The sequence below is a fragment of the Bos taurus genome, chromosome 8 (assembly GCF_002263795.3).
Source record: "Bos taurus isolate L1 Dominette 01449 registration number 42190680 breed Hereford chromosome 8, ARS-UCD2.0, whole genome shotgun sequence".
Taxonomy (NCBI): domain Eukaryota; kingdom Metazoa; phylum Chordata; class Mammalia; order Artiodactyla; family Bovidae; genus Bos; species Bos taurus.
In genome coordinates, this window is record NC_037335.1 from 27,467,300 (window position 1) to 27,487,481 (window position 20,182).

The following is a 20,182-nucleotide window of genomic DNA, read 5'->3' on the forward strand; positions in this document are numbered from 1 at the left end:
TCCTTCAGCGGCAGGCGTGTGCGCGCTGAGCCTGCAGCCAGCGTTTTTGTATCTCCAGGGCAGGGTGACTCGGGACGGCTGAGTGTCACCCAAAGATGTGACCGGTCTTCCCCCCGCGGGCATCCGCGGAGGCGGCAGCCTCGTTCCTCTCCCCCGGCGTCTCCAGCCAGAGGCCCGAGGCCCAGACCACGCGAAAGGGAAGGAAGCCCTCGCCGCAAGCCGGCGTCTGGGCCGGCACAATACACGCCGCCACCAAAAAACTTTTTTCCATCAGCCGCGCGAAACTTGTGCCCTTTTCGCCCGGCACGTTCTCGTTCCAAGTTGCTGGCCCCCTGGGGTTTCCTCCGCTTCCCTCGCCTGCCCCCCGGGGGGCATGCGGGGACCGGGGGCTGATCCCCGAGCGGGGCAGCTCGGCGGGCACGGAGGAGGAGGGGAGGGGAAGGGGAGACGAGGAGAGGGCGGCGGCGGCTCGGGAGGAGGAACTGGTCAAAGGGGACCCTGACGGGCGAGTGCCCGAAAAGGAAAGCGACGGCACGGTTTGCTGCAGTCGGAATAAAGTTCGCGCCCTTTCCTCGGCGTTTCGCAGCCTCCCCTCAGCTCGCCCCCACTCCTTTTTGACAGCTGGGCGCTAGCGGCCACCTCCACCTCGACGCCCGCAACCCCCGGGGGGGCGCCAAAGTTGTTTTTCCATCCCCAGAAAGAGCAGGGGGGGAAAAAAAGTAACAAGGGCGCGGGGGGCGGGGGGGGGGGCGTGTAGAAATATACATACTCCTGCACCAACCCGGTAGAAATCGGCTGACAAACAACTAAACTAATCTACTTTTATTCTGCAAAAGGGAAGCAACATTGTAGTCAACGACAGTTTTGCAGAGAGAGGAGAAACTTGTGGGTCTTGCAGGTCCGTCCGAGGTCACCTCGCCGTTTACCCCCCCACCCCCACCCCCGCCCCCAGCAGCCCCCATCCTGGCACAGTCCGTTCCTTTTTTTTTTTTTTTTTCCTGTCCCGACGAGGCAGGGGAACTCAGCAGGCTCCGACTTGGGGAGCCACTGCGACCCTGGGCGCGGGTGTAAATCAGTCACCTGAGCGCAGAGGGGCCGCGGCGAGGGCGCGCGCTGGCGGGCGGGCGGGCGGGGAGAGGCGGAGGCGGCGAGAGCGGCGGCCCGGAGGAAATCGGGAGGGGGAGGGAAAGAAAGGCCGAGACAGAAGGAGCGTGAGGCGGCCGAGGGGCTGGTCCAGGCGCGGCCGCTAAGAGGAGACCAAGAGGCGGGGGCTGCACTTGACAACCAGCATGCGGAGATGGTAAGAAGTTTCCACCCTCCTTTCCTTTTTATTCTAGACTTCCGAAGAAAGGAGCCCCGCGCCCGCGCGCCTCGGGGGCCGCTCGGGGGCCGTGTTTTCCACCAGTCCTGCGGCGGGAGGTAGAAGGGAGGGCGGGCAGGAAAGGGGAGCCCCTAGTCCACCCCGCTCCCGAAATCACCCATCAACTTGGCCCGAGTGTTGGAAGAGAGCTCCAGGTGGGAGGGCGGGTGTGCGCGCGGGCTCCGGGGGTTCGAGAGGGTCGCCCCTCTCGCGGCCCGCGAGCAAGGTGAGCGGCAGGCGAGCGGACGGCTCCAGGGAGTTGGGACGGGCCGGGAGGAAGGCGGGGGCTGATGGAGCGCTGGAAGGAGCTCGGGGCGGAGAGGCACGCCGTTTGGACCCACGGTAACTTTTAAAACTTGCCCGCGGGTGCGGGACCGGCGGCTGGGCGTGGGCGCCTGGGCGCGCTGGTGCGCCGCGCGGGGAGGACACCGCCGCCCCGTCCCTGGCACCTCTGCTTTTCCCCTCTCCTCGCCTTCCCATTCGTGAACCCTCCCTTTGTAAATGAAGAAAATGTAGGAAGTGCTCCTGGAGGTTTTCTGAAGAATGTGCAAAACGCTCGGCAGCAAAATCAACCTTAGAGAGACAGCGATTTGGAAGTGCAATTCGACACTAGCCGATTCTTGTTACTTACACATTGACTGCAGGGTGGCATTTGGGGCCCGGAGAGGGGGCAGGAGAAAAAAAGGAAAAAACCAAACACCTAACCCTAGGTGAAATTCTCTGTAAAGTGAGGCTGAGATTAAAAAAAAAAAGTTCCAAGTCCAAGTGGTGGAAATGGGGAGGCTTGCGAAGCGAGATTTCAGCACAGCCCCTCCGCCCGAAGCGGCTTCTCTGCAGCGAGGCAGCGGGCAATTAACTCGCCGGGTGCTGAGCGCTCTGTCGGCTTTCGGGAAGTGATTTGTTAGAGATGGGGCTGGACCACTCCCTTCCTTTTAGTTTGCCCCCACCCTTTGCTGCTGTTGTTGCCCCCTCTTGGGAATCTGATACACCGTGTTCCGCATGTAGATGGACTATGTAAGAGAAAGGGAGATAGCGGGTTGGCATTTTTTTCTCTTCCCTTCCCCCTAATGTGACATCTCTTGTTTCACTGATCAAAGTCACAACTGGAGTGTAGGACATGCGACTGTCAAATGCAGGCACCAAAAAAAAAAAAAAAGAAAAGAAAAGAAAAAAAAAGTAGCGTGAGCCCAAGTCTGTGGTTACAGTAACGCTGACAGAAATTAAAGTGGTTTTGAAAGCAGCGTGCGATTTACGGTGGTTCCCATTTACCCTAGAGTCAAGCTGTTGTAAAACTGATGTACAAAAGACATCATAAAATAATCCTGTGTACCCAGGATTAAAGTGGCAGAAAGTGGCCTGTTTTATTGTTTTTTATGTACTTAGTGGAGGGTTGCAATGGTTGGAACCTGTATTTAAGTGGAGGCGTCAAAACAAAATATTAAGTGTATCTATTTAGCACTTGAGGGTTTTTCTTATAGCGGCATTTTACCCAAGAACACTGTAAAAGACAGTTGTAGGTATTATTTTCTTTTCCCTTGCCCCCTAACCTACATACTATTTGTCCACACATATATTCCCAAATACTAGTCACTTTGAACAGTGGTTAAGCACATTTGTCACCCGCTGCTTTGTATTCTGCAGTTTCAGATATTACTGTGCACACACATACATTATTTAAGTGGTGGAATTTATTTTGGTGTAGTGTGTATGATCTGAGGACTTACTCGAGTCATGAGACCCTGTGCAAGTTAATAGAACTTGCTTCACCCTTTGGAATCACCCCCACCCCCTCAAGAAAATCCCTTGTGAACTTTCATAGGGTATCTGTGTTTTATGTTACATTTGTAGCTGCTTTATTTAAACCGTTCAGCCTTAATGAAGCTCTTGAAGCTTTCTGTTCCCAGAGAGCAGAGTATTTAAAATCCAGATTGCTAATCACTTTACCAAAGTACAGGAGTAGCTTCACCTGAGGGAAGCAATACTGAGCCTGGACGTGAACTCTATTTGAGTATCCTGTGAGAAAAGTCTCAAACTGTCTTTTCCACCCCAGAGAATATTAAGTTCGCTGTTGTTTGCATGTAAGGCTTTGAAAAAGAACCAACCCCCGAGTGATTTTAAAAAATAAATAGAAAGAAAAATATTAATGGCATTCATACCTTCCCAATACCTGATTTTTTTCTTCCCCCTGAAATGTAAGATACCTGTCAGGCAGGGATATGTGATTACAGAAAGCAGCAGACAAAAGCAGAGGTGACTACTGCTATATTAAAATGTAAGTGTTACAGTTTGAATTTTCATGTGAGAGTTTTTTGAGTTCAGTGCTTTACATAACATTTTGTCCTAATCTTGCTTGCTGTCAGGGATGTTTCATGGTTGTGCAATTGCTGCAGTCAAGAATGCCAATTTGCATTCCAGGAGTGTCATTTGATTACTTTTATCTGCACAGCTCCAAGACCGGCCCAGACCTCTCGTTTCATCTTGCCATGTCACGAGTCAATGCTGTGTCGTCTTTTCAAAAATCTGCCTGATTTAGACAAGAAAGAAAAGTACTTTCATGTTGCAGCCGCAGTCCCCTGCTAACTTGTCAGCAGCAGGATATGATTCACTTGGGCCCAGAAGAATGGAACAGAGAGGCGGGTTAGGCGGTTCAATAAAGCCCACGGACAGGTAGTGTGTGACGTCCCCAGAGAGCCACAGTTAATGAAGAACAGGTCTGCTTAGTTCTCCACACGCTGACCTGGTGCTGTCCCCACAGTTTTCTCATTTGATCTTTCCCAGCAAATTGATCTTTTCTTGTATTTTTTTGCCTTCCAAGTTAGTCCTTGTGGGACTGAAATTAGCAGAGCAACTTAAGTTGGATAATACAGCTGTTCAGAAAAGAAGAAATTGGACACTGGCTCAAAAAGAGGTGGGGGGGGTGGAGGGAGCTTTTCTTTTTGTTATTGTTTCTGGGAATATTTCTTATATTAAGGGAGCCCCAAATAGGTGATGACTTGAAGGTAGTGTTTCCCTTTATTTTTAATTTTAGAGTTAAGGTTCCACACCATTTTAAATGTTCCTTGAGTATTTGAAAGATAATCCTAATGAGTAGGATTTAGCATTTTTTCATATTCACTTGTTTGAAATGATGTGCTAGTCGACTTTGTGTCTTTTATGGCTATTGTAAGGTAGACTAAATATCAATGGCATACTTGGGCTGTATTATTTATATTCTTCTGTATCACGACAGATCCAAGTTATCCAGGGCTGAATGGCATAAAAGATTAAACAATAAAAATTATTAACAGTGTTGTGTATAAATGTTATGGTACATGGACATGTTTTCTACAAATTACCACCAGCCTGTTTTATATGAACACCACAAACACACTATTAATAAAATATTTTAAAAAATTTTCAAAATCCTGAATTTAAGTGTATGTTCTTAGAACTGAGACCAGATTACAAGTTCGAATTTCTGTAGATGGCTATTCTTGCATGTCCTTATTTTTTTTTATTAAACTTAATTTTAGCAAGTGAGTAAATCTAAGGTTGGGAATGTATACATCCTTTAAACAGGTTAAAGTTTCACTTATAGAATTTTGTATATAAAGCTTAGGTTGGAAACAAGGAATAGATTCTTAACTCGTTGCGGACTTGAGGAGCACTGCTTTCTGAATTCCTCTGCAGCTGGTCTCATTTACCATCTACATCCTTACAAGAAACAGTTGAAAAACGTTTCTTGTGAAAGGGAGGCAGCCTCCTCAGATCTTTCCTGTTGGATGGGAATTACATAGGATCATTGGATCATTGGTTAGTAAACTCCTCACTGAAGAGCTAGAGGGAGCCTCATGATTTTATTAGATATACTTAAGGTTTTTTAAAAAAATCACTCTAGCAATCAGAATGTTGTAGGAAAAGAGTAGATAATGAGTACTGGCTTAGTATTTAGGCTTGGAGATGCTATTGTAGTTTCTCTTTTTTTTTAAGCTGTGATAGAAGCAGCAGAACTTTCTACAAGAACAGTCAAAATAGGATTTTCAGGGTTCTCGCTTTCAGATGGTCTGAAGATCAAGCAAAGTACATTCACAGATATTTTAAATCTGTTTTGGTTTGCTAAGAACTGCTTGTAGCTTTGTCAACTGATGGAGGTCTGTTAAAGAGGCCAACTTCAAAGTTCTATTTATTGGAACTTCCTGTCAAATCACTGAGGAGGGGATACCTTCTTTCTGTTCACTCCGGACAACCTCCTGTCTTTTTGAAGTAGTTTGATGCAGAACTGCCCTACTCTGGAGAGAAAACTCCTTTCAGATAAATACTTCACAATATAAGCATAAATAGCAAACCATTTATAAAGCTGATGTATCAGAGATCAATAAATTAGTTAAATTTAAAGAAATAGAACTTAAGTGGTATTAAATTCAGTATTATCTAATTTCACATTTATCACTAAAATTTGTGATACATTTACTTTAAATGGTCATTGATCATAATTTCAGTTTAATATTTATATGCTAGTTTTTAGTAGCGTTACTTTGCACAAACTTATTTACCATTTAAGTAAATAGTATAATCCGGTGAGATAAACTGCCCAGATTGGTCTTTTTTTAATCTCCAGCACAGTAGCTCTCATTATGTTGCTAGCCAATAAAAGCCTTTATTTGTTGCTTATTAGAACCCTCAGTACACGCAAGAGTTCAGCTATAATTTAATTTGGCTGTTCAAAGAGGCTCCCTTGTTTTAAAACATGTTCTCAGTACGCTTTTATAATTTATTGAGAACCTATATTCTAACTTGGGTATATGCATAGGAACACTTTTACAGATATATCATGTTCTAACATTTGGCCATAGCAAAGTCATACATTTTTCCCCTTTAAAAATAAATCTGTATCTAACAATGTCAATTTCTTTTTCTTTTACTTTATTTTTACCTTGATGTTCTGGAGCATTTTTTTTCAGTAATTTGAATAGCTTTGTTATGATTATTTATAATCAATTCCCCATGGAACATAACCTTCCCTTAGGGTGTAGTGAGTAGAGCACTGAAAAAAAGTTAATTCCATTATTAAGAATTCTAGTTGGGGACATTTCACTGTTGTAGTCATTTGGAATTACAACAAAGTTTACCTTGTACTTCACACATTACTAGGGTGATAAATTCAGTTTCTTTACAAGAAACTGCTGGGAAGTTTTGCAGCGAGTGGAAGGTGGCTTGAGTGTTTCGGTTGATATCATTTGTAGCAAACCACTGAAGACTAGAACTTGACTATAGAACTCTAAAATAAGTATCAGGAATTCTTCTGCAAGGAAGGCAGAATGTGGAGCTGCTAAATGAGTCACTGCATGTATATCTTAGCAGTGGGAATCACATCAAGCCAGCCCTCCAGATACAGTATTTAATAGTTGTCAAAATGTACAGTATTGTTTTGGAACTTGTGGTTCACGAGTTCATAGTCTCTTGCTTTTTTGTGTTCAGTACAAAGATGTAACAGCCCACACAAAACATTTTTCTCTTATTATGACCTTACATTTGCCAAAGTGCCCCATGCTGAAATTCCTTTTCAGTATCTTTTTTTTTTTTTTTTCAGTCCAAAGCCAGACGTGTACCCAGACACAAAAGCCTCTGTGTATAGCAAGCTGTTTTAAATATTGTGACTCGACGATGTGCTGTCCTTTCTCTGCTTGAGCCAAGGATCTCTGCTCAGTGTCTGTGGATTACCAAGCTCCTTCTTTATTGTACCTCTTGTCAACCATTCCTATTCATTTAACCTTTCATTAGTGTCTGTGCAGCTTCACTGTCTGGAAAGGCAAGGAAAACCCGAAAGGCCCCACTGCCACAGTTATTAGATTTCTCGGTTACATCCCAGCAACCATAGAGAAGTGAGGGGAGACGCTATTGTCATGCGTGCTGCTGTCCTGGGGTGCAGCCCTTCTGTGCACGTCAAGGACATGTGCCACATGTTGATATGCATCCCGGGGATGAATGCACAGCACGGGGGATAGGCTGCCGCTGGCAGTAATGAGCTTTGTAGGAGTTATTGCAGAGACCAACAGTTTGTGAAGGAATTCTGCTTAACAGGCCAAGGAGATAGACGGAGTTGAGGGCTGCCAAGATTTGCCTGTGCGGAGCTTAAGTCAGTCACATTGTTTCAGCTAAACTTCCTTTGAGGAGAGAACCGATATATTGGACCGTAAGGAATAGTCTTATTTTCATTTCTTAATCTTTCAGAGGACACAAGTGATGTTTCTGGTGACTATTCGGTGTATTATAACTAGTTTTTATACTGGCCAAATCCTGCCGGTGAATAAATCTATTTGCAGTTTGTCTTACGTCTTCTGTATCTAAAAGAGAATTTAAGAGAGATTTCCTGGATGTCATATATGTGTTTTCAAGTCTTATGTTAGTTTCCCCCTGTTGATTTCCCTCTCACATCTTTTGTGTTATTCCTTGATGCTTTAAAAATGCATTTGCCTCATTGCTTCAGTGTAAAGGAAGAAAAAAATGAACACTGAATTATTTGCAAATTATAATAAAGAACAATATGTGCAAATTTTGGATTGGAAAATGCTACTCAATATCTTAAAAAGATTCATGGAATTACTTTTTAAGAATTCTCAAGACATTTGAACAGGTAAATTATAATACCTGTATCTCTCTCTATACACAAGTTCACTTTTTTAAATTAGGAAAATATTTGTTGCTAGGGGCGAGTAGAATATTTTTTGTCTTTCTAATATAAATAATTTTTGTCAGTTTACTAAACTGTTTTGGTGTTCCCCAATAGCTTTGCAAAAATATACAATATTACAGAATCCTTATAAAGTGATTTTTAAATTTTACATGACCTTACCATTTTTAGCCAAGCCTAAAATTTTCATAGTTATACTTGAAACTTTCTCTGGTGAGTTCTTGAGAATTCTTTTCATGGTATCTTGTGGGCTAAGTTATCGTTGTTTCAGAGAGGAGAGATGAGCTATTTCCACATTCATTTTTTCAGGTAGGATGATCTTCCCCAGGGAAATACATATTCATTCAGTAATTGACAGCTAAGTGCCCAGCCAGCCTAGGGCCCTGTCCCAGTCTCTAGACCATTGGGTGGGAAGTTCTATGCAGATAGTAAGATGACTGTACCTTGATCCTCTCAGGTGACCTGGTGGCCTTCCCATGATCAAGGCAGGGGTATGTTAGTTTTCTCTCTTCGAGTGTTTCTGTTCCCATTCATTGTGGTTTGTGTTAGGAGAAGTAGAAGAGGAAGGAGGGGCTTTCTAGGCTATAATTTTACCTTCCCCACAAAAGCCATGTGGTAGTTAAAAGGAATGCATGGCAGGAGCTGGTCTCTACACGAATCCTGCACCTATCCTTGATATGATCAGTATTTCAATTGGCTGATCACACCTTGGAGAGAGATTGTACCACTGTCCACTCCAGAGTGAGAATGGCCCTGAGCCTGGGTTTAGAGGCAGGTCCCAGTCTATAGTCTACCTAGGACTGAGAGCCTCCATTTCATCCTTGGTAAAATAAGTGATTTTTGTAATTTGTATGTTTCTTTCCAGTTGGAGCATGTTATGTTTTATGTGATAGGGCCATCTAATCAGAGCCATTAACCATTTTTAATATATATAATTTAACCAGTTGTATATATTGAGATATAATTCATATGCTTAAAATGTACGAGTAATAACATTCCTTGGTATGGCTATAGCATGTTTTATTTGTTTATTCCTCCAGTGATTGACATTTGGGTAGTGTTGACTTCTTTATTATTATAAGTAATACTGCTGTGAACATTTGTGCGCGTGTGTTCCATTTTCACTTTCGTTAGGGATATACCTAGGAGTGGACTTGCTGAGTCATGTGGCAGCTGTCTTTGCACCTTTTGAGAAATTGCCAGATCATTTTCCAAAGCAGCTGCATATTTTACATTTCCACTAACAGTAAGTTCTCTAATCTCTTCGCATCCTCTCCAACCTGTTACTGTTTGTCTTTTAATTTAACAATCCTGGTGGGTGTCAAGTGATTTTGATTTGAATTTCCTGGAGTGTTACTGATGTTGGGCATCATTTTATATGCTTACTGGCCATTTGTATATCTTCTCTGTATAGCAGAAATGTCTTAAATCCTCTACTCATTTTTCATTTAGGTTGTCTTTTTGTTGTTGAGTTGTAAGAGCTCTTTATATATTCTGGTGGTGGTGGTGTTTAGTTGCTAAGTTGTGTCTGACTCTTTGGAACCTCATGGACTGTAGCCTGTCAGGCTCCTCTGTCCATGGGATACTGGAGTAGGTTGCCTTCTTGAGGTGATCTTTCCAGTCCAGGAATTGAACCTGTGTCTCCTGCATTAGCAGGTTGGATTCTTTACTGCTGAGCCAGCCAGGAAATGCCTTTTATATTCTGGACACAAGTCTTTTATTAGATACAAGATTTGTAAGTATTTTCTCCCATTATGTAGGTTGTTTTACTGTTTTTACAATGTCCTTTGAAGCACAGAAGCTTTACATTTTGGTAAAATCCAATTTATTTTTTTTTTGCTGTTTGTACTTTTGGTGTGCTAAGGAACCATCTTCTAACTCAAGGTCATGAATATTTACTCCTGTGTTTTCTTCTAAGGGGCTTCCCTTGTGGCATTAGTGGTACAGAACCTGCCTGCTAATGCAGGAGACATAAGAGACATGGCTTCGATCCCTGGGTTGGGAAGATCTCCTGGAGGAGGGCATGGCAACCTACTCTAATATTCTTGCCTGGAGAATTCCATGGACAGAGGAGCCTGGCGGGCTACAGTCCACAGGGTCACACAGAGTCGGACATGACGGAAGTGACTTAGCACTTAGCACTATCTTAAGAGTCTTATGGTTTGAGCACTTACATATAAGTCTTTGATTCACTTACGCTAACTTTTGTGTATAATATGAGTAGGGGTCCAACTTCATTGTTTTGAATGTGGATATCTTAGTTGTTCCCAGCACCATTGTTTGACAATTCCTTTCCCCTTTGAATTTCATGATACCTTTTTGGGAAAATCATTTGACCATAGATGTGGAGGGATTTAATTGTGGAATCTTCACTTGGTTCCATTGGTCTGTATGTTTATCCCTGTACAAGTTCTACACTGTCTTAATTACTATAGTTTTGCATTGTTTGCAACTGAGAGGTATGTGTCTTCCAACTTTGTTCCTCTTTTTCAAGATTATTTTAGCTCTTCTTGGTTCCTTTACAATTATTTTAAAACTTATTTTTATTACGGTAAAAATAACACAATTTGTTTATTTATTTTTAAATTCTATTTATTTTTGGGTGCACCGGGTCTTTGTTGCTGTGCACAGGCTTTCTCTAGCTGTGGCATGCGGACATCCCCTTGTGGCGGCTTCTCTTCTTGTCTAGCGTGGGTTCTGGGAGTGTGGCCTCAATAGTTGTGGCACACAGAGTGAGTTGCCCCGCAGCATATGGAATCTTCCTGGACCAGGGACTGAATTCATGTCCTCTGCACTGGCAGGGAGATTCTTAACCACTGGACGACCGGGCAAGTCCAACACATAAAATTTAGTAATTTAATTATTTTAAGTATACGGTATAGTACTGTTAGCTGCGCCTTTTCATACAACAGATTGTTAGAACTTTTCACCTTGCAAAATGTAAGGTTTATACCCATGCCTATTGAACAACAGTTCGCCAATTCCTGTCCTCATAGCCCCTGGCCAACCACTATTCTACATTTGAAGAATTTGACTACTTTAAGTACTTCGTAAAGGAAACAATGCATTTATATGAAGTATTTAAGTCGGATAGTCACATCTGTCCTGTGACTGGCTTATTTCACTTAGCATGATGTCTTTGAGGTAATGCATGTTATAGCACATGACAGGATTCCTTTTTTTTTTTTTAAGGCTGAATAATTCATTGTATATATATATACCACATTTTCTGTACCCATTGATCCTTAGATGGACATTTAGATTGAGTTCCCCATCTTGGCTATTGTGATGATGCTGTGAACATGGATGTGCAAATAACTCTGAAAGATTCTGCTTTCAGTTCGTTTAGATATATATCCAGAAATGGGTTGCTGGATCATATAGTAGTTATCTTTAAAATTTTTTAAGGAACCTCTGTTCTGTTTTCTCTTGCTACTGCCCCATTTTACATTCCCACAACAGTGCACACGGGTTTCAGTTTTTCCACATCCTTGTCAATGCTTATTACTTTATGTGTGTTTTTTTTTTTTAAGCAGTGGCCTAACAGATAAGAGGTTATATCTCATTGTTTTGACTTGACTTTCCCTGATGATTAATGATGTTGAGTATCATTTCTTTTTTTTTTTTTTTTTTGGCATCTCTGGGTGGCATGTAGGAGAAGGCAATGGCACCCCACTCCAGTACTCTTGCCTGGAAAATCCCATGGGCAGAGGAGCCTGGTAGGCTGCGGTCCATGGGGTCGCTTAGAGTCGGACACGACTGAACGACTTCACTCTCACTTTTCACTTTCATGCATTGGAGAAGGAAATGGCAACCCACTCCAGTACTCTTGCCTGGAGAATCCCAGGAACAGGGGAGCCTGGTGGGCTGCTGTCTATGGGGTCACACAGAGTCGGACAGGACTGAAGCGACTTAGCAAGGGTGGCATGTGGGATCTTAGTTCTCTGACCAGGGATCAAACCCACGCTACCTGTAGTGAAAGCATGGAGTCTTAACCGCTGGACTGCCAGGGAAGTCCCCTTTTGCACATTTTTAATTGGATTATTTGATTTTAGGTTGTTGAGGAGTGCTTCATATATTCTTGATATTAACCCCTATCAGAAATGTGGTCTGCAAATATTTTCTCCTATTCAGTAGGTTGCTTTTTCTGTTGATTACTTCCTTTGCTCTACAAAAGTTTTTAAGTTTGAAATAGCCCTATTTGTCTTTTCTTTCTATTGTTGCCCTTAGCAGTATGCTTTTTCTTTTTACTTTACAAACCCCATGTATTTGGAAATTAAATGTCCACCTTTAAATGATTGGCGTATCTAAGAAGCCATAACAAGGAAAATTAGAAAATGTTTGTAACAGAATAAAAATGAAAAGAGAATTTAGCAGAATTTGTTGCATGCAGCTGAAGTGGCTCAATGCAACTAAATACAGTGTGGAACCTTGAATAACGTATGAAAACAAATAATGGACACTGGCATAAAATTTTGTGAAATTTGGACAAAATCTGCACTTTAGTTAATAATACCTTAGTAGTTTACCTTTAAAACTCAGAATTATCTGATCCTCTGAAGAGTAAAGGCTACATTAGGAAAGTACATTTATTATGTGAGTAAGAAACTCTTGGTGGTACTCCAGAGGACAAGAAATACATCATCTGGTAGCCAAAAGGTGCTGGCTCTTAGCTCCCTGAGAAACACCCTGGTTATACTGTGATGTTTCTTAATTATCATTGAGTTTAAAAGCATTCTGGGTGTTCTTTATAAGAGATGCGCATCATGCCCTGGAAGGTGGTATTAAGTACCTAGAAATAATTGTTTCTAGTTTAATAAATACCTCTAAAGGAAAAAAAAAAAAACATTGTTGAGAAAATTTGTCATCCTGGACATTCCTGGTAACTAAAAATATCACCCACCAGTGATTAAAACTGAACATTACTGTATGATCTCAAACCCAAACTAATCGGTCCACTCAAGTTTTAAATAAATGCACGTGTGCGTGCTCAGTCGCTTCAGTTGTGTTTGACTCTTTGTGACCCTATGTAGCCTGCCAGTCTCCTCGTCCATGGAATTCTCCAGGCAGGAATACTGGAGTGGGTTGCCATGCCCTCCTCCAAGGGATCTTACCGACCCAGGAATCAAGCCTGTGACTCTTGCGTCTCCTGCATTGCAGGCAGATTCTTTACCCACTGAGCCATCTGGGAAGCCACTTTGAATAAATACTATGTTCAAATCTGGCGTGGCACGTTTGGAGACGTGAGCTTGTTTTAAAGTTTACCTGACAAATTTTGTACTTAAAATACCTGATCGTTGAATTAGAGAAGCTTGAGAACAAATGAAAGATAAGGTAATTTGGATGACCTAAGAAAATTTGTTCCCTTAAAGATGTAATTTTTTCTTTATTCATGCTAATAAAAGACTTATATTTATATCTCCATTTAAAGTAATTGCTTTTACAGTATTCTGATGAGCCATTCTTGTTTAACAGCATTGTCTGTTTTTGGCCTTTTGCCAGTTAGTTTGGACAAAAGTTTCATTATTCATTCAGTATCAACTATTAATTAGATGGCTAACTGATCAAATATATATGTGGAGAGTATGTATTTTTCCGTAATGTTTTCCTAGGTTACATTAAAAATTAATTAACCAATTTTAAATCGTATCTTATGATATACAATTACTTTTCTCTTGGTGAAAATTCTAAAGAGGATTTATAATCATTTATAAAAATTAGTATGGTAGAAAATCTTGTATTTACCGTACACTTGATTTTTGGTTTTATCAAATTTCATTATACCAAATGGCACATTTTTATTAATGTTGAGCAATAAATTCTGCTTTTCTGTTTCATATATTTTGACATGTGCTCATGTGTATCTTGTTTTATATGTACACGGAATGACAGCATCATGTGTACTTTTCTTTGTGTCTTTCATGGTTTAGGGACGTAAAGTATGAAATTACCTGGAAAAATACAGCCTTACAAAGTAGGTTTACTCACTCCTCCATCCTGTGGTGGTTAATCTTCCTGTAATACACATTTTACACTAATGGGTTAGGGACATTTATTCTGTTAACACGTGTTATGCTAACAGGTATGCTTCTGAAAGTTCAGTGTGATAGTTCAGTGTTTCCTTTCACTCAAAATGGTGATTGGAGACAAAGCATTGTATTTGTTCAAACTGGTTTCCGATAGACTAAAACGTTAATTTCGCTTCAGAGTACGTTAATTTCGCTTCAGAGTACGTTAACTCTGAATGACGTGAAAAAGTAGATAGTTTTTAAACTCAAGAATTCTGCCATGTGTTAAACCATATTTTTTACTCTATTAACTGTTGTTTGCAAAAAAAATATTTTCACATTACGTATTTAAGTCTGTTCATTGGTCTTTGCAGCATCACTTATGTCCATAAACAGCAACTAGTCACTGAGAGGACACTTCTGTGTACAGAGGACAGTGATAATTAGATCTAATGAAATTGTGTGTGCGTGTGTGTGTGTGTATAGTGACAAACTGATAGTCTGCAACTTCCTTATGGGAGAGGGAGAAAATAGTGTAGGGGGAAGGGTTTGGCACTTAACGTGCATTTTCATACTGCAGTAACACCTGATACAGTGTTTTTGTAGTTTTAGGTATATGTATGGATAGATGGATAAATATTGAGTGTATCACTGAATATTTCTTTTATAAATATGTGTATCTGATTTGGCTGTACGGGGTCTTGGTTGTGGCATGTGGGATCTAGTTCCCTGACCAGGGATTGAATTGGTGCCCACTGCATTGGGAAGGTGGGGTCTCAGTCCCTGGACCACCAGGGAAGTCCTTGCATCTTTCAATAATATTGTCAAATCGTGTTTCTGAAATACAGATATGCCAAAGTAATCTGTTACCAGACAACAGGTAAATACCCGTTACTATATGTAGAATAATGTGCTGTAGATTTGCATGAAACATTAGATAATAGTATACTGATTTGATAAAAATAAGTATGAAAATGATTGAGTTTTTAGTGTCGGCCTGGAACTTGTGGTTGCCACCACTTTCCAGGGTATTACACATTGTTTAAAAATTATTTTAGATTGTAATTAAACAGGCACTTACATTTCTGTGATATACATGATACTCTGTTCCATGCTGTAGGTCTAACAGAGGAGGTAGAAGCTCTAACCCTAACATGAAGGGGCACAGAGTTCATTGGCAGGAAGATATTTAGTATCTTGAAAGAATAACCGTAGTCCAGGGGACTGGCACTAGTCTTTGTATGTTTAGAAATCTAAGGTTTTGTCAGTACATGCTTGAAAGAGATGAGTCCTTCATGGACTCATTCAGCTTGTTCACTTACTGAGGGTTGGTGATTACACACCCATCCCCACGTGCATGCACACAGGCCACGTGAACATGTGTACAACTGCAGACCGTATTAGGCGGAATACTTCCATACTTCTGTTGGCATGCTTAGCTCATTCTGTCTTTTTGTAGGCAAATTTAAGTAGGGAATTGAATTATAATTCACATGTTGCTTATTGCTTTATGAGCTTGGGATTTGAACAGAGAATATTAAGGATGAAAGTGGACTCTGTAAGGGCCTCTCCTGTCCATGGAGAAATCCTTTCCAATGGCCTCCGCTATCTATAGTGCACACTTCAGGCTCCTCACTCCTGGACTGTGCTTGGAAGAGCATTGACAAAATTGAACCCTCTTCCTTTTTTTCTGCCTCCCATTCACCTTCTGATTGATAAATTCTTTTTTTCTCTGGATATGTTAATATTCTCAAGCAGATATTAGTTAACTGTCCTGGGAGCTACTTGTTAAGGTGACTTTGCATCTGTTTGGGTTTTTATGGATATAATGCAGATGGCAATCTCATTCATTTTAAATTTCTTCGGAGGTACCTCATGCTGCAACATTACATGTAATGTGTTTTGTATATGGGTATGTGAGAATGGTGGGAAGCCACAGGATAAGACTGCAGTTTCCTGGAGGAAAAAAGATGTATAAGGGGGGAAAAATAATAAGGTTTAAGACCAGTTAAATACCTTCTACAGAAAAGGTTGTTTAATAGAAGATGATATTTCTCTTGTAGAGAAATGTCTCAATTTGAGGTTGGCCTTATATATATAGATGGAATGGGCTCCCCTGTGGCTCAGTGGTAAAGAATCTGCCTGCAGTGCAGGAAACGTAGGTTCAGTCCTTGGGCTGGGAAGATCCTCTGGAGGAGAAAATGGTAACCTACTTCAGTATTCTTGCCTGGAAAATTCTATGCACAGAGGAGCCTGGCAGGCTGTGGTCCACAGTCACGAAGAGGTGGACATGACTAAGCATGCAAAGATGCCTTATATATAGATGGGATACTTTACAATCTAAAGTTTAATAAGAGTGTGTGTGTGTGTGTGTATGTGTGTGTTGGGGGGGGGGTGCGTTTAATCTTGCAACTATTTTCTGTGATAGAAGTGAAAGTGAAAGTCGCTCGATTGTGTCCAACTCTTTGCGACCCCATAGACTTCTCCAGGCCAGAATATTGGAGTGGGTAGCCTTTCCCTTTTCTAGGGGATCTTCCCAACCCAAGGATCGAACCCAGGTCTCCCACACTGCAGGTGGATTCTTTACCACAATGGAAACCCAAGAATACTGGAGTGGGTAGCCTATCCCTTCTCTAGCGGATCTTCCAAACCCAGGAATTGAACCAGGGTCTCCTGCATTGCAGGTGGATTCTTTACTGACTGAGCTATCAGGGAAGCCCATGTGATAGAATAAATTTGTCAATTACTTTGGGATTCTATTTTCTATTATACAGTTAGGGCCAAGATTAGATTTTAAAGATTCTACCATTTCACATTGTGTGATATTCAACATCTCTTTGTTATACTATTTTCTGGGTGCCAAAAATGACCAACAAGATAAATGACTTTACATTGGTTGATTCCAGAAACTTCTTTCACTTTGGTCTTTTATTCTCTTTAGAGCACTTTAATATCAATTAGATTTTGACTAGGGAGAAACATTTGTTAGGAGAAGAGAAGGAAGGAGGATAAGGCACTGAGTATCTCCTGAGGATAGATTTGGTGGACTGTATGTACCTCCTGTTCGGTTTCCTTAGATCTAGTCTAACTTTCATTCTTGTGTCCCTGTTTCAGTCTGCAGTCTGTACGTTTCAGAGCAATTGAGGTACACTTGTGTAGTGTGAGGCTTTTATTATTTAAGCCCTCAAGGTTGAATATGTCTCCAGTTTTAAATTTGAAAACATGTCAGAACCAAGGTAGGGTGATAATGGAGAGAATGGAGAAACTGCACAGGAAATGTTGAACACTGATAAAGACTATAGTTTGAAAAATACATTGAAAAACAAAGGGCCAGTTAAAATGAGTGCCATGAGACGTATTTCTGTGGTTCACCAACCTTCGTGTTCACCATATTTCTCGCCAGCACCTTTCAGAGTCTCCTCTTGTGCCTTTCATCCATGGCCAAGTCCTATTAGATCTGTCTTCTAACTTCCTGCCCATTCACCATCACCCTAGTCCATAGCCCACCTACTGCCCTTTACCTGCCGTATTATTGTCACTTCTAACTGCCCCAGTGCTTCTATCCTTGCCTCTCTCCTCCCCACCACACTCAGAGGACTCTTCATGGAGAAATCACTTCCCCATCGCAAAAACTTCCAGTCTCTTCTTTCATCTTACAACACGTGCAGTGAAGATCCAAACTCCTACTGTGACTGAAAAGGAAATGTTCGATGTCATCCTTGCCCAGTGCTCCAAAATCATTTTCTACCACTGTTCACTCTGCTCCCATTTCCTAACCTCCTTGCTGGTCACTGAACATGCCAAATTTGTCCCTTCCTCAGACCTTTGCATGTGGTTTTTCTCTGCCTGGAATGCTCTTCTCCCAGATTTTTGCATAGCTTCCTCCCTTATTGCATTCATTTTTCCTTGAAAATGCCATCCATTCAGGGAACTTTGATGGTGGTCCAATGGTTAAGATGCTGTGCTTCCAGTGCAGAGGGCAAGGGTTGGATCCCTAATCAGAGACTTAAGATGCCACATACTGAGTGGTACCGCCAATAAAATAAAATAAAAATCAAGTGCCTTTTGTGTGTGCGTGCATGCTGAGTCCCTTCAGTCGTAGCAGACTCTTTGTGACCCCGTGGACTGTAGCCTGCCAGGCTTTTCTGTCCGTAGGATTTCCAGGCAAGAATACTGGAGTGAGTTACCATGTCCTCCTCCAGGGGATCTTACCGACCCAGGGATCGAACCCACATTTCCTGTGGCTCCTGCCTTGCAGGTGGATTCTTTACTGCTGAGCCACCGGGAAGCCCAAGTGCCTTCTGCAGACAGTGTTAAAAATATATTAAAAAAAGGGAAAATGTCATTTCTTCAAAGAGAACTTACAACTTTCCTCTCCTGGCTGCTTTTCTACCCTGTATGTTTCTTTGACTTCTAACCCTGATTTTTTTCTCAGTAGCATTAATCACCACTTGAAACTGTATTTAATTTGTTTGCTTATATGCAGTTTATTAATTGTCTTTTCCCTTCCTGTTTGCATGCCAAACTCCCTAAGAACAGAGACCTTTGCCTGTCTTGTTAATTTCTGAATTTCTGCTTTCTGTAGCAGTGCCTGGTATGGGAAACACTCAGCAGATGTTTATTGAGTGAATGAGAATTTTGTGTGTGTGTGTAGTTGCTAAGTTGTATCTGACTCTTTTGTGACAAGCTTAACTGGATACTTGGTGACCTCAGTTTTTTAGAACAGCTTTCAGTTCAGTTCAGTCGCTCAGTTGTGTCCGACTCTGCGACCCCATGAATCGCAGCACGCCAGGCCTCCTCGTCCATCACCAACTCCCAGAGTTCACTCAGACTCACGTCCATCGAGTCAGTGATGCCATCCAGCCATCTCATCCTCTGTCGTCCCCTTCTTCTCCTGCCCCCGATCCCTCCCAGCATCAGAGTCTTTTCCAATGAGTCAACTCTTCGCATGAGGTGGCCACAGTACTGGAGTTTCAGCTTATTGGGATACAATTCACATGCCATACAGTTCACCACTGTAGGTTTTACAGTTCCATGTTGCAATTACTGTATATGCAATTTTGAAGGATATTGGGAAATAAATGATAAACTTAGAACTTGGAAGGAAGTCTAGTTAGGTATTCTCAAGTTAAAGGAAGTTTATAACATTTGAAAACCTTGTTAACAAAATTCTTGATATAATTTATAAACTTGGTATAATTAATATACTAATAAATGTTCTAAGGAAACTTGTAAATCACAAATAAGTACATACAAATAAGTATTATTCTGTATAAAATAGTCACCCTAGAACATCATACATTGATGGTACCATAGCTTAAAATGTTTTGGAGCCCATCATTTGGAATTGGCTTTAGACAGTCTGTGTCCTATTGTTCTAAGTATTTCAGTTCCAACAAATTTTTTGCGACAAAAATTTTGGTTTGGTACCGGAGATCAAATCGCCAACATCCATTGGCTCATTGAAGAAGCATGAGAGTTCCAGAAAAACATCTACTTCTGCTTTATTGATTATGCCAAAGCCTTTGACTGTGTGGATCACAACAAACTGTGGAAAATTCTTACAAAGGTGGGAATACCAGACCACCTGATCTGCCTCTTGAGAAATCTGTATGCAGGTCAGGAAGCAAAAGTTAGAACTGGACATGGAACAACAGACTGGTTCCAAATTGGGAAAGGAGTACGTCAAGGCTGTATATTGTCACCTTGCTTATTTAACTTTTATGCAGAGTACATTATGAGAAACGCTGGGCTGGAAGAAGCACAAGCTGGAATCAAGATTGCCGGGAGAAATATCAATAACCTCAGATATGCAGATGACACCACCCTTATGGCAGAAAGCGAAGAAGAACTAAATAACCTCTTGATGAAAGTGAAAGAGGAGAGTGAAAATGCTCGCTTAAAACTGAACATTCAGAAAACTAAGACCATGGCATCTGGTCCCATCACTTCATGGGAAATAGATGGGGAAACAGTGGAAACAGTGGCTGACTTTATTTTTGGGGGGCTCCAAAATTACTGTAGATGGTGATTGCAGCCATGAAATTAAAAGACGCTTACTCCTTGGAAGAAAAATTATGACCAACCTATATAGCACATTAAAAAGCAGAGACTTTACTTTGCCAACAAAGGTCCGTCTAGTCA

The 20,182-nt window shown here is 41.5% G+C and overlaps 1 protein-coding gene across 8 annotated transcripts in view; it reads left to right on the forward strand.

Moving 5' to 3' along the window:
- Window positions 1-1,141: 1,141 nt before the first annotated feature.
- BNC2 (basonuclin 2) overlaps window positions 1,142-20,182 on the forward strand; it is a 485,308-nt gene continuing 466,267 nt past the window's right edge. For 4 of the 8 annotated variants that reach the window (XM_010807784.4, XM_059889385.1, XM_059889386.1 and 1 more), the window contains exon 1: window positions 1,143-1,300. In XM_010807784.4, coding sequence (XP_010806086.1) covers window positions 1,298-1,300 — 3 coding nt within the window. In that variant the 5' untranslated portion in view covers window positions 1,143-1,297. Of the gene's footprint in view, window positions 1,301-20,182 lie in introns of all 8 variants that reach the window. The other 4 variants (XM_059889392.1, XM_059889388.1, XM_059889390.1 and 1 more) reach the window with 2 other exon arrangements.